Source organism: Salmo trutta, chromosome 35 (genome assembly GCF_901001165.1).
Source record: "Salmo trutta chromosome 35, fSalTru1.1, whole genome shotgun sequence".
NCBI classification, from domain to species: Eukaryota; Metazoa; Chordata; class Actinopteri; order Salmoniformes; family Salmonidae; genus Salmo; species Salmo trutta.
In genome coordinates this window covers 18286235-18303262 of record NC_042991.1, presented here as the reverse complement: position 1 = coordinate 18303262, position 17028 = coordinate 18286235, and the positions used below count along the sequence as shown (strand labels likewise).

The following is a 17028-nucleotide window of genomic DNA, read 5'->3' as shown; positions in this document are numbered from 1 at the left end:
GTGTTTCTTAAATATGCCATTCACACTTTGGATCACGAGAGGGTAAGGGAGCAATCCACTGAAGGTTTCCACTGTCAGCACAAGGCTGTGGTCTCATAGAGTGTTTCCTAAGGGAGATGATATGAACACATGGTTTGTGATGGTTTCTGCAGGTGGCTCTGATGTTAAGTAGCAGAACAAATGTGTGGAGTAAGGGTTGTTAGGGTTCTTGGCTTATGGCCGCTCTTTGTCGTGCAGATCTGCAGATCAAACCACAGTAAGTCTTGGCTCAGAAAACAGTTTTAAACAGTTTTAAACAGATAACCATGTGTATAATGCACGTTCCCTAAGCAAAGTGAAGACTCCAAGAGTAAAGGGTAGAGTTCAGCTCAACTATGTATCTAACATTCTGATTTATTATCAGTTGTATGTCCGACATCAGGGTGAACATGTTTCCATAGATGTCCAATGTCACTGTTGGAACATGGTTGAATGTCAAACACTACCAGTTGCCTTTTTGAATCCTAAGACAAACTTTGTCCAAAGTGGTCAATACTTTGTTTTACATGAAGAAAGCACAACTATCTGTTTGTGTGTCTATGTGTCAGTCTGGGAGTGTTTGTCTTATGTCCGTCCGACTCTTTTTCTGTGTCAGATTTGATCATGTAGGCTCTGTAATTCTTCAGTGTTGGGCTACCTATCTGTCCATGTCAATGGCCATGTCTGTGTCCTGTAGGTTTGTGTGTGCCCAGCTGCCCAACCCTGTTCTGGAGAGCATCAGTGTGATTGATACTCCTGGTATCCTGTCTGGAGAGAAGCAGAGGATCAGCAGAGGTACGGCTCTCATCCTCTCCACCCCTCTCTCTCAACCTCTCCACCCCTCTCTTTACCTCTCCAACCCTCTCTTTACCTCTCCAACCCTCTCTTTACCTCTCCACCCCTCTCTTTACCTCTCCACCCCTCTCTCAACCTCTCCACCCCTCTCTTTACCTCTCCACCCCTCTCTTTACCTCTCCACCCCTCTCTTTACCTCTTCACCCCTCTCTCAATCTCTCCACCCCTCTCTCAATCTCTCCAACCCTCTTTAACTCTCCACCCTGCTCTTTAACTCTCCACCCCTCTCTTTACCTCTCCACCCCTCTCTCAACCTCTCCACCCCTCTCTTTACCTCTCCACCCCTCTCTTTACCTCTCCACCCCTCTCTTTACCTCTTCACCCCTCTCTCAATCTCTCCACCCCTCTCTCAATCTCTCCACCCCTCTCTCAATCTCTCCACCCCTCTCTCAACCTCTCCACCCCTCTTTACCTCTCCACCCATCTCTCAACCTCTCCACCCCCTCTCACCTCTCCACCCCTCTCTCAACCTCGCCACCCCCTCTCAACCTCTCCACCCCTCTCTTTACCTCTCCACCCCTCTCTTTACCTCTCCACCCCTCTCAACCTCTCCACCCCTCTCTTTACCTCTCCAACCCTCTCTTTACCTCTCCACCCCTCTTTACCTCTCCACCCTGCTCTTTAACTCTCCACCCCTCTCCACCCTGCTCTTTACCGCTCCACCCCTCTCTCAACCTCTCCACCCCTCTCTCAATCTCTCCACCCCTCTCTTAATCTCTCCACCCCTCTCTCAATCTCTCCACCCCTCTCTAAATCTCTCTACCCCTCTCAATCTCTCCACCCCTCTCTTTACCTCTCCACCCCTCTCTTTACCTCTTCACCCCTCTTTCAATCTCTCCACCCCTCTCTCAATCTCTCCACCCCTCTCTCAATCTCTCCACCCCTCTCTCAACCTCTCCACCCCTCTTTACCTCTCCACCCATCTCTCAACCTCTCCACCCCTCTCTCAACCTCTCCACCCCTCTCTCAACCTCGCCACCCCCTCTCAACCTCTCCACCCCTCTCTTTACCTCTCCACCCCTCTCAACCTCTCCACTCCTCTCTTTACCTCTCCAACCCTCTCTTTACCTCTCCACCCCTCTTTACCTCTCCACCCTGCTCTTTAACTCTCCACCCCTCTCCACCCTGCTCTTTACCGCTCCACCCCTCTCTTTACCTCTTCACCCCTCTCTCAATCTCTCCACCCCTCTCTCAATCTCTCCACCCCTCTCTCAATCTCTCCACCCCTCTCTCAACCTCTCCACCCCTCTTTACCTCTCCACCCATCTCTCAACCTCTCCACCCCCTCTCAACCTCTCCACCCCTCTCTCAACCTCGCCACCCCCCCTCTCAACCTCTCCACCCCTCTCTTTACCTCTCCACCCCTCTCTTTACCTCTCCACCCCTCTCAACCTCTCCACCCCTCTCTTTACCTCTCCAACCCTCTCTTTACCTCTCCACCCCTCTTTACCTCTCCACCCTGCTCTTTAACTCTCCACCCCTCTCCACCCTGCTCTTTACCGCTCCACCCCTCTCTCAACCTCTCCACCCCTCTCTCAATCTCTCCACCCCTCTCTCAATCTCTCCACCCCTCTCTCAATCTCTCCACCCCTCTCAATCTCTCCACCCCTCTCTATCACTCCACCCCTCTCTCAATCTCTCCACCCCTCTCTCAATCTCTCCACCCCTTTCTCAACCTCTTCAACCCTCTCTTTACCTCTCCTTACCTCTCCAACCTGCTCTTTAACTCTCCACCCCTCTCCACCCTGCTCTTTGCCTCTCTACCCCTCTCTCAACCCACCACCACTCTCTTTACCTCTCCACCCCTCTCTCAACCCACCACCCCTCTATTTACATCTCCACTACTCTCTTTACCTCTCCACCCCTCTCTTTACCTCTCCACCCCTCTCTTTACCTCTCCACCCCTCTCTTTACCTCTCCACCCCTCTCTTTACCTCTCCACCCCTCTCTTTACCTCTCCACCCCTCTCTTTACCTCTCCAACCCTCTCTTTACCTCTCCACCCCTCTCTTTACCCCTCCACCCCTCTATTTACATCTCCACTACTCTCTTTACCTCTCCACCCCTCTCTTTACCTCTCCACCCCTCTCTTTACCTCTCTACCCCTCTCTTTACCTCTCCACCCCTCTCTGTACCTCTCCACCCCTCTCTGTACCTCTCCACTCCTCTCTAAACGTCTCCACCCACCCCTCTCTACCTCTCCACCCCTATGTTTACCTCTCCACCTCCACCTCTCAACCCACCACCCCTGTCTCCACCCCTATACCCTTCTCTCAACCCCTCTACCCCTCCCTCCACCACTCCACCCCTCTCTCATCCCCTCAATCCCTTACAATCCCCCCTCTCTCCACCTGTGCTGCTAAACCCACTGAGACACTTGCATAGCCAGTTCTGGATCAAAACTTTCAGTGTGATTATGGCTTCCACACTTAAACCACTTCTGTAATTACTCTATTAGCTTTTTCTGGGACACGTTTGAACCTTCAATTCCCAATATTTGTGGTGAAAATAGCCAGCAACCTTCAGATATCCAGCTTCTCTGTGACTGACCTTTTTTTCCTCTGACCCTTTGACCCTTTTTAAACCACATACTGTATGGGAAGTCAGGGAAACGTGTAGCTGTGGCAGTGTTTTAATCTGCATTCAATCATGATGTGTTGAAAGACACCAGAGATCAGAGTGAGACTCTATGCAACACCCCTATGTTTATAGGACTGTGTAACATGGTCCAGCAGCTCTTTCCACATGAATTCCAGTAAACAGTGAAGACCATTGTCTATTAGTCTCTGAGTACACTCTGCTTAATCCTAATAAACAATCTGTGTTTTATTTCAGTGATGACTCTCATAGGGGTTTCAAAGCTGCAAAGTATGTAAATGCACCTTCATTTATGCCCTCTGGTATTCTGAATGTATCTGTGGTTCTGGGGATGGCAAAGTGGACAGGAATAGTGATCAATGTCACCATGATGTGACAGTGTTCCAGCCCACTTATCAACAAGGACATCAAGACTCTGCAGTAGACATATATGGTGCTTATCACTTAGCCTAGCAGGCTGCCGTAGGCTGACTACCCCACACACACACACACACACCTCTGGGGTGGCCCTCTATACTCTTAGAATAAAGGCTTCTTCGGCTGTCCCCATAGGATAACCCTTTTGGGTCACATGTCAAACTATTTGTGGAAAGGATTGTTCATGGATCCCAAAAGGGTTCTATATGCAACCAAACAAGGTTCTTCAAAGGGTTCTCCTATGGGGGCAGCCGAAGAACCCTTTTAGGTTCTAGATAGCACCTTTTTTTCGAAGAGTGTACTGACATAAACACTCTCTGGAAGTACCTGGATAGAGTGGATTGTCAACATTGTATGTACATCGTGCATTATATTTTCCTTTAGTGTGTGCCAATGTTTCCCTCACTCTTGTGTCTTTTTCACTGATGATCGATGTCAGTGAGAGATGCAAATAAAATTCTTAGAATCCTCAGAGGTGATTGAACGGAAGTATGTCTTGGCACACGCAACACACCAATATTCTGGGAAAAAGGGTCTCCTTGTTCCATGTCAGGGAGAGAAAAGAGAGAGTAACTCTGGCTTCCTGTGAACCAGTCCAGTCTCATTCCTCACCAAAGGGTCAGGGTTACCTCCAGCTGATACCTACCTGCTGAAAACTCCTAACCTACTGTACCTTAGCTCTCATCTCACCTTACCGCTACACCTCTACTCTTCTACTGTACCTTAGCTCTCATCTCACCTTACCGCTACACCTCTACTCTTCTACTGTACCTTAGCTCTCATCTCATCTTACCACTACACCTCTACTCTTCTACTGTACCTTAGATCTCATCTCACCTTACCGCTACACCTCTACTCTTCTACTGTACCTTACCTCTCATCTCACCTTACCGCTACGCATCTATTCTTCTACTGTACCTTAGATCTCATCTCACCTTACCGCTACACCTCTACTCTTCTACTGTACCTTACCTCTCATCTCATCTTACCACTACACCTCTACCCTTCTACTGTACCTTAGATCTCATCTCACCTTACCGCTACACCTCTACCCTTCTACTGTACCTTAGATCTCTTCTCACCTTACTGCTACACCTCTACTCTTCTACTGTACCTTAGATCTCATCTCACCTTACTGCTACACCTCTACTCTTCTACTGTACTTTAGATCTCATCTCACCTTACCGCTACACCTCTACTCTTCTACTGTACTTTAGATCTCATCTCATCTTACCGCTACACCTCTACTCTTCTACTGTACTTTAGATCTCATCTCATCTTACCGCTACACCTCTACTCTTCTACTGTACTTTAGATCTCATCTCATCTTACCGCTACACCTCTACTCTTCTACTGTACTTTAGATCTCATCTCATCTTACCGCTACACCTCTACTCTTCTACTGTACCTTAGCTCTCATCTCATCTTACCACTACACCTCTACTCTTCTACTGTACCTTAGATCTCATCTCACCTTACTGCTACACCTCTACTCTTCTACTGTACCTTAGCTCTCATCTCACCACTACACCTCTACTCTTCTACTGTACCTTACCTCGCATCTCACCTTACCGCTACGCATCTATTCTTCTACTGTACCTTAGCTCTCATCTCATCTTACCACTACACCTCTACTCTTCTACTGTACCTTAGCTCTCATCTCATCTTACCACTATACCTCTACTCTTCTACTGTACCTTAGCTCTCATCTCATTTTACCACTACACCTCTACTCTTCTACTGTACCTTACCTCTCATCTCATCTTACCGCTACACCTCTACTCTTCTACTGTACCTTAGCTCTCATCTCACCTTACCACTACGCATCTATTCTTCTACTGTACCTTACCTCTCATCTCATCTTACCGCTACACCTCTACTCTTCTACTGTACTTTAGATCTCATCTCACCTTACCGCTACACCTCTACTCTTCTACTGTACCTTAGATCTCATCTTACCTTACCACTATACCTCTATTCTTCTACTGTACCTTAGATCTCATCTTACCTTACCACTATACCTCTACTCTTCTACTGTACCTTAGATCTCATCTCACCTTTCTGCTACACCTCTACCCTTCTACTGTACCTTAGATCTCATCTCACCTTACCGCTACACCTCTACCCTTCTACTGTACCTTAGATCTCTTCTCACCTTACTGCTACACCTCTACTCTTCTACTGTACTTTAGATCTCATCTCATCTTACCACTACACCTCTACTCTTCTACTGTACCTTAGATCTCATCTCACCTTACTGCTACACCTCTACTCTTCTACTGTACTTTAGATCTCATCTTACCGCTACACCTCTACTCTTCTACTGTACTTTAGATCTCATCTCATCTTACCGCTACACCTCTACTCTTCTACTGTACTTTAGATCTCATCTCACCTTACCGCTACACCTCTACTCTTCTACTGTACCTTAGATCTCATCTCACCTTACCACTACACCTCTACTCTTCTACTGTACCTTAGATCTCATCTCACCTTACCGCTACACCTCTACTCTTCTACTGTACCTTAGATCTCATCTCATCTTACCGCTACACCTCTACTCTTCTACTGTACTTTAGATCTCATCTTACCGCTACACCTCTACTCTTCTACTGTACTTTAGATCTCATCTCATCTTACCGCTACACCTCTACTCTTCTACTGTACTTTAGATCTCATCTCATCTTACCGCTACACCTCTACTCTTCTACTGTACTTTAGATCTCATCTCATCTCACCTTATCGCTACACCTCTACTCTTCTACTGTACCTTAGATCTCATCTTACCACTACACCTCTACTCTTCTACTGTACCTTAGATCTCATCTCACCTTATCGCTACACCTCTACTCTTCTATTGTACCTTAGATCTCATCTCACCTTATCGCTACACCTCTACCCTTCTACTGTACCTTAGATCTCATCTCACCTTACCGCTACACCTCTACTCTTCTACTGTACCTTAGATCTCATCTCACCTTACCACTACACCTCTACTCTTCTACTGTACCTTAGCTCTCATCTCACCTTACCACTACACCTCTACTCTTCTACTGTACTTTAGATCTCATCTCACCTTACCGCTACACCTCTACTCTTCTACTGTACTTTAGATCTCATCTTACCGCTACACCTCTACTCTTCTACTGTACTTTAGATCTCATCTCATCTTACCGCTACACCTCTACTCTTCTACTGTACTTTAGATCTCATCTCATCTCACCTTATCGCTACACCTCTACTCTTCTACTGTACCTTAGATCTCATCTCATCTTACCACTACACCTCTACTCTTCTACTGTACCTTAGATCTCATCTCATCTTACCACTACACCTCTACTCTTCTACTGTACCTTAGATCTCATCTCACCTTATCGCTACACCTCTACTCTTCTACTGTATTCTACCACATCACACTGTGCTGTGCTCTTCTTCTCTTCTCTATGAACTGTCTGAGACCCATAAAACCTTACCTCACCACTCTATACTCTACTGAAGCCAAGTCTATAGGACATGTGGTGTGGCAGATAGATGTGTGCCTCTGTGTTTGCATCAGGCTCAACTAGGTTGTAATCTCCCCCTGAGATCAGCCAGCCAATCTCTGCAGGGGTCCGTGTCCTCCTGTTTGTTTTGTGCATGGTTAGTTACTTCATTCCACATTCAGCAAAAGTCCATCACCCACCCGATAGCCCACAGTAATCACCCAGCACGGCCCACCGCGGCCGTCAGCACTTTCCTTTGGGCTGCCGGTGTGTGTGGGTGTGGTGCAGTGGTGTGTCTGTGGCTCTCTGTTTGGTGAGCTCACGGTCCGGTCGGATTAGGGCTCATTCAGGGGAGCAGAGAGGAGAGAGGAAGCAGAGAGAGAACCCAGCTTTAGAGCTATACACAGGGAACATGGAGTAGTCAGAACCAGAGCCCCTACATACAGAGCAACTCCAATGTCGTCACGTAAGCACAAAAGTCCAGTAAACTGGGTAACATCATTTTTGCCACAACCAATCTCAAAAGAGCTTATGGAGCCAAATTGTATGCAGCAGTTTATGCAGAGTAGGCCTATGTTGTCATTGAATGTGTATTCAAATTAAAAACTTAGCATTTACTAGTGAAATCAATCACTGTTTTGGGACTGCTGGAAATGCTTGAATGACTAATATGCTGAGGATCTTACTTTGTATAGTCAAGTATTTCCCATTTTATTAGACCAGGCGCACAAAATAGTGCATACATGAACTTGCAAAATTCACACTGCTGGTCATGTATTTAGATTCTAGAGTTAAAGTATAGGGACTCTAACTTGGCATCATCAAAAGCCTGTGATTGCAGGTTACTGCTTGTTTGTCTGCGTATCCTCCCTATAATTTTGCCTGGTTGTTATTGGTGATGCACTTGTGCCTTTCATACCCCTAAAGTATTCATAACAGGAAGTGAGCGTGTCCCAAAGCCGATGTTAACCAAGTGGCTCCCAAAAACCACTCTCACGTGTGTTATAGTGGGTATTCATAAAATGTACTCTTGGACTCAGTTTGAGTTTCCTGGGGATCTCAGGATGTTTTCACATATACAGTAGTCCTCTTTAAAAGAACCGATCTCAGTCCTCTTTAAAGTGAACTCTGTGATTAACTCTCTGATTCACATTGCTATCTTTAGAAAGGAAGGATAGTGCTATCTGGGATATTTGGGACGTCCACATGCTAAATCCTAACCCTAACGGTAACCCCTAACCTTACCATAACCTTAACCCTTACCGTAACCATTTTAAATGACAACTTCATTGGGGTACCGTCAGACTTGTGACGTCCCAAGGATTCTGGATTGCACGGACCTTGATTTTGTACCCTATGTTGTTGTCTTCTCACACTATTCAAACCCCATAATCGAATAAACAGCGTATGAAGCTTTCTTAGCTTATACTAGATCACATATTGCAAGAAAATAATCAAAGTCGTGTCAGTACAAAACATATTCTAGAATTTCTGCGCATCCTTGACAATCGCTTATCAATATCCAAAAACAGCTATTTATTTTTCCACGAACCTGCACATCATCATCTTCTCGATTTTGTGGCACCAATGTGAGGGGTTATGGCAGGGGAAATGGTGTTGCAGTAGTCTAGTCTGTGGTGTGGGAATAATGACAAGTGAACCTGGGGAGCTTTGTGTTCACATTGGGCACCGGACCGCGGAATTCAAACGAACCGAACTCAGACCACCTCTCAAGATGGTCTCAGTACGGTACGCTTCAAGGGCTCTTTTGAGGGATCTGGGTTCTTTGGCGTGTTCACACTGAATAAAAAAATAAGCGAACCGCATTGAGTTCACAAAAAAGATCTGAAAAAGACCAAGTGTGAAAACACCCTCAGAGTTGGATAACTTCCAATCACAGCTCTTTTCCCAGGTACAGTTTAGGCATGCACTGAACATCAGAAGCTCTCCTCCCAATACAATGAATATATTACATCGCTGATAATGTCTAAATGTGCCATCCATAGCATCAGTGAAGGCTGTGGTCTTCCTGCCCCTGTACGTTCCCATTAGTAGCGGAGAAGTCATTAGGGCAGGCTGGGCCTTAGGCCCTGCTGTCTCATTAGCCTCTTCCTGTCGGTCTCGCGTGTAAAGCTGCCCGTGTCTCGGCCCTGCAGCCTGAAGCCCTGGTCTGGAATCCCTGGACTGCTGCCTCCCTCTGGCTGGCTGTGTGTGACGCTTATAATCTTATCTCTTGCCCTCTCATTCTCTTGCTCTATCTCTCCCTCTCTCTTCTCTCTCTATTTCTCACTCACGTGCACACACACTCACGCGAGCACACAAACACACTGTGTTACAGTATGTGTGATGGTAGTTCATGGCAAGCTGTGATCTCTCCCATGCTCTGGGACAGGCTGCTCTCTCCCTCCTGTTAGTGTGTTAGTGTGATGTTCAGATTTAGCACTCCTAATGAGAATGGCTGCCTGGCTGTGTGAGGAGCCTTAACACTGCACACCAGGTTGGGTCGCACTGTGAAATACTTGCCTTTTACAATCAGGTGTTACAAGATAGCAAGATAGGCCCTCCGTGTTTGTCTCTGTAGAGACTACTTTAAAACCCAGGAACATTGTTTATAGGAGGTATATAAACCTTTCTGTTAAACAGCTGACCCGCTGTAGGCTTACTGTGGTTTGGAGATGTGGGTTGTAGTCGTGTTGAAAAGATGCTTAACAAGTGTAATCCTTTTAGAGCAGACAGGTGCATGTGTGTGAGTGTCTAACATGCCTGTGTGTGTGTGTGTATCTGCGTGTACTTGCTGCCGTTTTGCTTCCTCTCCCACTGCGCTGCGTGTTGGCCTGACAGGGCCTGTTGGATTAATGGTGCTGAATAATGCGTGTAGTACAGCTTAGGATCCTACATACAGCACTGCAGTGGACAGACCTGACGATACTTTTCACAGCTTGTTTTTCTTTTAGGATTCCTGGAAAAGTGGGCAAATTAGCATAACATCACTCATGACCATGTTTATGTTGTAGTCATCAAAACTGAGTAAGATGGCTTGTGTCAAACATTTAAGAAACAGTGGTGGGTTTGAAACAAGTTAAAGTTGAGAGACAATTACTGCTTGATACTTTCAAGTACCTAAGAGAAAGTATTACCCTTTAGTACCAGTCGTAGTAAACAGGCCATATCTCTGTTAACTACTTCAGTCCCAGAGGCCTGACGACAGTTGGCAAGGGACAAGGACTCATGTATGGGGACTGGAGAGGGTTGGCACAAGAATTCATTGTATTACTTTGAACAGAGATATGGCACACATTCCTCCTTCATGGCAGCACGGGTACAAGGAGGGTGACCATCTGTGTATGCTTAGAACTGAGCCATAGGATAGAGAGATGAGAGAGAAGCAGGTTTCTTTAAAACACAGACTTACCTAGCAGATGGGCAGGATAATGACCTCAGTAAGGATGCCCAGAAGGGACAATTATAAAAAAAGTCTCTAAGCCCACACTGTGTGCCATATCCTTGTAGTTATAGAGAAATGGAGTGCTGGTTTGTTTATGGACAGCCATCGTTAGAGAATGCTACCTCCTCCTGTTGTTTTTATCCTTTGGTAAAAAAATGAAAACAGCAGTATAATAAAAGCTCTTTTAGAGTAATTTAGAAAATGAGTTGGAGCTTTTTAACCATGTCTCTCCAGTATAATTTTTTTTCAGGAACTCAGTCTGGGTCTCAACTTACAGTTGCGAGTGAGAATAGTAGAATAAACAAGGTGCAATTTCGAAATTTGTTTGCGCGTCATCAGTTTTTCTTGTGTTATGTCAGTCGCTGATAGTCAGTTAATTGATAGTCAGTTAATTGATAGTCAGTTAGTGAGCAACTGCGGCCGTTCATGACGAGGTGAACTGAGTTTATGAGTTATATGAAGTCTTTATAAACCATTTGATCATGCATTTTCAGCTTACTGAATTTGAATCTAACAAAGAGATGCACAGTCTCTTCTTAATTTATTTATTTACTAAGTGGTTTCCACCCTTTTAAGTTAAACAATCGTTATCTTCAACAGGGTGCATGCATGCCTGCCCGAAGTAGATCATTGTCTGATTATAGAGGATTTTCACAGCCAAGGCCCAGACTGAGTTCCCATGTCAACCAGTAACACAGTTAAACTTCTGAAGGCCAACGAGTCAGAAGTACAGCACTAAGAAAGACATGAAGACTATCCCTTACTTTTGTACAGATTCCTGGATCTGATATTCCATTCCAATCACTCCCTATGGCTTCTAAAGCCCAAGTGTAGGCAAAGTCATAGAGCTAGCTGATTGTGTGTTCTGTTCGGTTCCAAGTCAGTGATGTGAAGAAAGTGGGAGTTTTGATATATCATAGTTCTGACACTTGTTACCTTTTGGATTGACTTTGGACCTTATAAAACATAGTCACTCTTTCCATCTGATTAGGAAGCAGAGCATACAGAACATTAGCTCCAGGTTTGTTAACTATTGTATGCCAAGGTATACAATTCTTTATTAAAGCAGGTCCACTTTTATGATGCTTCCAATAATGATAGATTACATATAGTCTTCACTCTTAATTTATAGTTAAACTACTTAAAATATGCTAATGTCTTAAAACGTTATTCTACCATGGCTGTTCACCCACTTAAAATCAATGTGTAGAACAAAGTCCCGCACTCCAATGTGTTCCCATAGCAAATAAATGGAAGGCTAAATTTACCTTACTCACAGTCAGCACAGCTGTGTGTTTGTGTTTGTGTGTGTGTTTGAGTGTACTGTGTGTGTGGAGCCTGTCCTTGCAAACTGGACTCAGGGGTAGATGTAACATAGATGAAATAAAATCTGGGACACTCCAATTAGTATGATATCTTAAGTTTCATATGATATGAATTCATTTGTGGATGTCCATCATCCATTTCGTATGATATGTTACGAAGTACAATTCATATGATATTTTAAGACTTGCAGTTCTTACAATATGTTATGAATTGCAATTGGTACAATATGTAACACATTTGCAAAATGTATGATTTGCTACAAATTCCAATTTGTTGTGGCTATAATGTTAGCTAGGTAGCCAACGTTAGTTAGGCTTGGGGTTAGGGGTTAAGGTTAGGGGAAAGGTTAGCTAACATGATGAAAAGTACTAAGTACTTGCAATGTTGCTAATTAACAAAGAATTTCTGTGATGGTTCTTGACGGTCTCTGTCTGAGGCTTGCTCTATAGTGTGAATGGTACGAGTATGCATATATTTGCCATCTCTGTCTCGTTTCCCTCCTCTCTGGTTTCTCTCGTTGCTGTGGTAACCCCACAGAATATATGTTTTCAATCAAAATGGTCAAAAATGAAGAGAAATATCTGTCTGGGAGTGGTCTGAGTGGGTAGGGGGAAACTGGAAACTAGCTGTTATTGGCAGAGAGGTTTGGAACTCTCTTATTGGTCTATTAACTCATTTACCACCAGGCAGGCCAGAACTACATCCCAGCAAATCAAACAGCTCTTACACTAAAAGGGCATCAATTTCACAGTATTATTCCAACATCATAGTGCGGAAATATATATAAAAGACAGAAAAATCTCATTTTTGACTGCACTATGTCTTTAAACATTTTGCCTTCTATTCTACCAGGACCCTGACTGTGTTTCAGTACTGGAGAGGTGCATTATTAGACTGTATTGTGTTTATCATAATGTACACCCACACGTCTCCATCTCCACTTGAAGCACTGAACCCCAATTTTCTTTTCCTTCATTTCATTTTCACCTCTGTTTGTGTCTCTCTCTCCCCATGTACAGCTGTGAATGAACATGGACCCGGCTATAGCGAATATCGTAAATGCCCATATGGAGGTATTGTAGTGAAAGCACAGTGTTAACCAATGCAGCTTGCCTATACTACTACACTATAAACCCTATGGAGTTTCTGCAGTGCTGCGTCAAGCCAGACCTGCCATGAAATAACTGGGTCCCCTGACATTAACCTCTATTGTTCCCACATTGTTTTATAATCCCTGCCAACCAGTTTCACTGCTCTTATTGTCCTGCCCATTATTCACCTATGGTCTCTTACCTACTGTACGGCTGCCTATATGTATCAAAGTCCCTGCTGAGGCGAAGGAGCATTGAGATGTAGTGTTTAGTTCATTTTACGCCCTTACAGTAAATGTTGATCCACAATATCTTTAGGGTAAGTCTAGTCAATAAACTCGAGAGAAACACTAGAACAGGCGTATGAAGTAGTAAATGGGTAATAAACACCACCTCATAAGAAAAGGTGAGACAGATATACTGTCCATCCCTACCGCAGGTAACAATAAAGCTCCATAGTGAAACTGACAAATCATCAGGGATGAGGCCCATGCGTCTCTATCCCCCGTGTTGGCATGGCTGCCATATTCCATGCCTGTGATTTGAACAACATTAACACACTAATCCCAACTTCTGGTACGGTCTTCAATTCTGGGAATTCTGTGGAACTCTTCCCCTTCGCTCAGCTGTAAGTGCTCCAAGGTAAGGAGGAGCTCTGCCTAGCACCCCTGGAGTTGGAAAGATTGAAGAAGAGCTGTTAGGTGCTTCAGGAGGCAGGTGTTTCACTAGATAGATGGTAGGCATATGTGTCTTGATATTGAAATATTCAGTATCTCTGCAAAAACACAGTTGGAGGTTGTGTTGTTGTGTCTATGCACAAACAATCAACCTGAAATGAAAGTCCTGGGTGGTCATCTTAGTATTTTTTTCTACACTGAACAAAAATATAAGCACAACATGTGAAGTGTTGGTCCCATGTTTCATGAGCTGAAAAAGCTTATTTATCACACAGATGTCTGAAGTTTTGAGGGAGCGTGCAATTGGCATGCTGACTGCAGAAATGTCCACCAGAGCTGTTGTCAGGCAATTGAATGTTTATTTCTCTACCATAAGCCACCTCCAACGTTGTTTTAGAGAATTTGGCAGTATGCCCAACCGGCCTCACAACCGCAGACCACGTGTAACCACGCCAGCCCTTCACATCTAGCTTCTTCACGTGTGGGATCGTCTGAGACAAGCCATCCAGACAGCTGTGGGTTTCCACAACCGAATACTTTCTGCACATACTGTCAGAAACCATCTCAGGGAAGCTCATCTGCATTCTCATCGTCCTCACCAGGGTCTTGACCTGACTGCAGTTCAGCGTCGTAACCAACTTCAGTAAGCAAATGCCCATCTTCGATGGCCAATGGCACACTGGAGAAGAGTGCTCTTCACAAATGAATCTCAATTTCAACTGTACTGGGCAGATGGCAGACAGCGTCGTGTGGGTGAGCGGTTTGCTGATGTCAACGTTGTGAACAGACTGCCCATGGTGGCGGTGGGGTTATGGTATTGGCAGGCATAAGCTACGGACAACGAACACAACTGCATTTTATTGATGGCAATTTGAATGCACAGTGATACCGTGATGAGATCCTGAGGCCCATTGTTGTACCATTCATCTGCCATCATTAGCCCGATAATGCACGGCCCCATGTCGCAAGGGTCTCTACACAATTCCTGGAAGCTGAAAATGTCCCAGTTCTTCACAGACATTGAAGAGGAGTGGGAATACATTCCACAAGCCACAATCAACAGCCTGATTAACTCTATGCAAATGGTGGTCACATCAGATACTCACTGTTTTTTTTATCCACGCCCCTACCTTTTTTTTAAGGTATCTGTGACCAACAGATGCATATCTGTATTCCCAGTCATGTGAAATCCATAGATTAGGGCCTGATTTAATTTATTTCAATTGACTGATTTCCTTATATTAACTGTAATTCTGTAGAATCTTTGAAATTGTTGCGTTTATGTTTTTTGTTCAGTGTATTTCATAGTCCTTTCAATTGTTTCTCTTCTTTCAACTCAGTAATGTGTTTTACACAGATGCTTTATTTGTCTCAAGGTACCCATAACCTGTATGTTCATTTATTGTCCTCATAATACTATGGCATGTACAGTGGCAAGAAAATGTATGTGAACCCTTTGGAATTACCTGGATTTCTGCATAAATTGGTCATAAACTTTGATCTGATCTTCATCTAAGACGCAACAATAGACAAACACAGTCTGCTTAAACTAATAACACACAAACAATTATACGTTTTCATCTTCATTGAACACACTGTGTAAACATTCACAGTGTAGGTTGGGAAAAGCATGTGAACCCCTAGGCTAATGACTTCTCCAAAAGCTAATTGGAGTCAGGACTCAGCTAACCTGGAGTCCAATCAAAGATACAGTGAAATACCCTCACCACCCAATGGGAACTCCTCTGTCATTTCAATGGCATTCAAATAAGATGTCATACTTATTGACGTCTACCACTGACATCTTGTCAGTGGGAGACTTAGCTACCTTCGTTACTAGGAATACATGCTTTGGGAATGGACTACTCATCATCTGAAAATATGCTGCCAGCTAGAGAGTAGATAGAGTACATTTCCATTTCTCTGCGGGTGAAATCTGTTTTCCTCCGACAGCTCTCTTTGTCTCCTAGCTTCTGGGATCACTGCCTTCAGATTAGACAGCTAATTGCTCCATTAGATTAGCCATCATTTGGGGGATTCTCTTTATCTCTGCTGAAACACCTCTGTCGCTCTCTCTCACTATCTAACTCCTTCACTCTATCTGCTGCTGGCAGGAGGACAGTAAAGTGGTTCAGTCACCCACTTAGTGTAAAGCAGAGGATGTTGGTGGTACATTAATTGTGGAGGACGGGCTCATGGTAACGGCTGGAGCGGAATCAATAGAATGGTATCAAATAGTGTCTTCACTGACATTTTCAACCTCTCCCTGCCTGAGTCTATAATACCAACATGTTTCAAGCAGACCACCATAGTCCCTGTGCCCAAGAACACCAAGGTAACCTGCTTAAACGACTACCGAACCACAGCACTCACGTCTGTAGCCATGAAATGCTTTGAAAGGCTGGTCATGGCTCACATCAACACCATTATCCCAGAAACCCTAGACCCACTCCAATTTGCATACCACCCCAACAGATGCACAGATTATGCAGTCTCTATTGCACTCCACTCTGCCCTTTCCCACCTGGACAAAAGGAACACCTATGTGAGAATGCTATTTATTGACTTCAGCTCAGCGTTCAACATCATATTGCCCTCATAGCTCATCACTAAGCTAAGGACCCTGGGACTAAACACCTCCCTCTGCAACTGGATCCTGGTCTTCCTGACGGGCCGCCCCCAGGTGGTAAGGGTAGGCAACAACACATCTGCCACGCTGATCCTCAACACAGGGACCCCTCAGGGGTGCGTGCTCAGTCCCCTCCTGTACTCCATGTTCACTCATGACTGCATGGCCAGGCACGACTCCAACACCATCATTAAGTTTGCCGATAACACAACAGTGTTGTGTGTTGTCAGTGTTGTCACCGACAACGATGAGACAGCCTACAGGGATGAGGCCAGAGACCAGAGACCTGACCGTGTGGTGCAAGGATAACCTCTCCCTCAATGTGATCAAGACAAAGGAGATGATTGTGGACTACAGGAAAAGGCGGACCGAGCACACCCCCATTCTCATTGACAGGGCTGTAATGGAGCAGGTTGAGAGCTTGAAGTTCCTTGGCGTCCACATCACCAACAAACTAACATGGTCCAAACACACCAAGACAGTTGTGAAGA

At 44.9% G+C, this 17028-nt stretch overlaps 1 protein-coding gene across 3 annotated transcripts in view; it reads left to right on the top strand.

Moving 5' to 3' along the window:
* The window catches only part of LOC115174772 (EH domain-containing protein 3), a 46750-nt gene that overhangs the window by 20275 nt on the left and 9447 nt on the right, over window positions 1-17028 (top strand). For 2 of the 3 annotated variants that reach the window (XM_029733653.1, XM_029733652.1), the window contains 2 exons: window positions 716-813; window positions 13160-13213. In XM_029733653.1, the coding sequence (XP_029589513.1) occupies window positions 716-813; window positions 13160-13213 (152 nt within the window). The remainder of the gene's footprint in view (window positions 1-715; window positions 814-13159; window positions 13214-17028) is intronic. The other variant, XM_029733654.1, reaches the window with a different exon arrangement.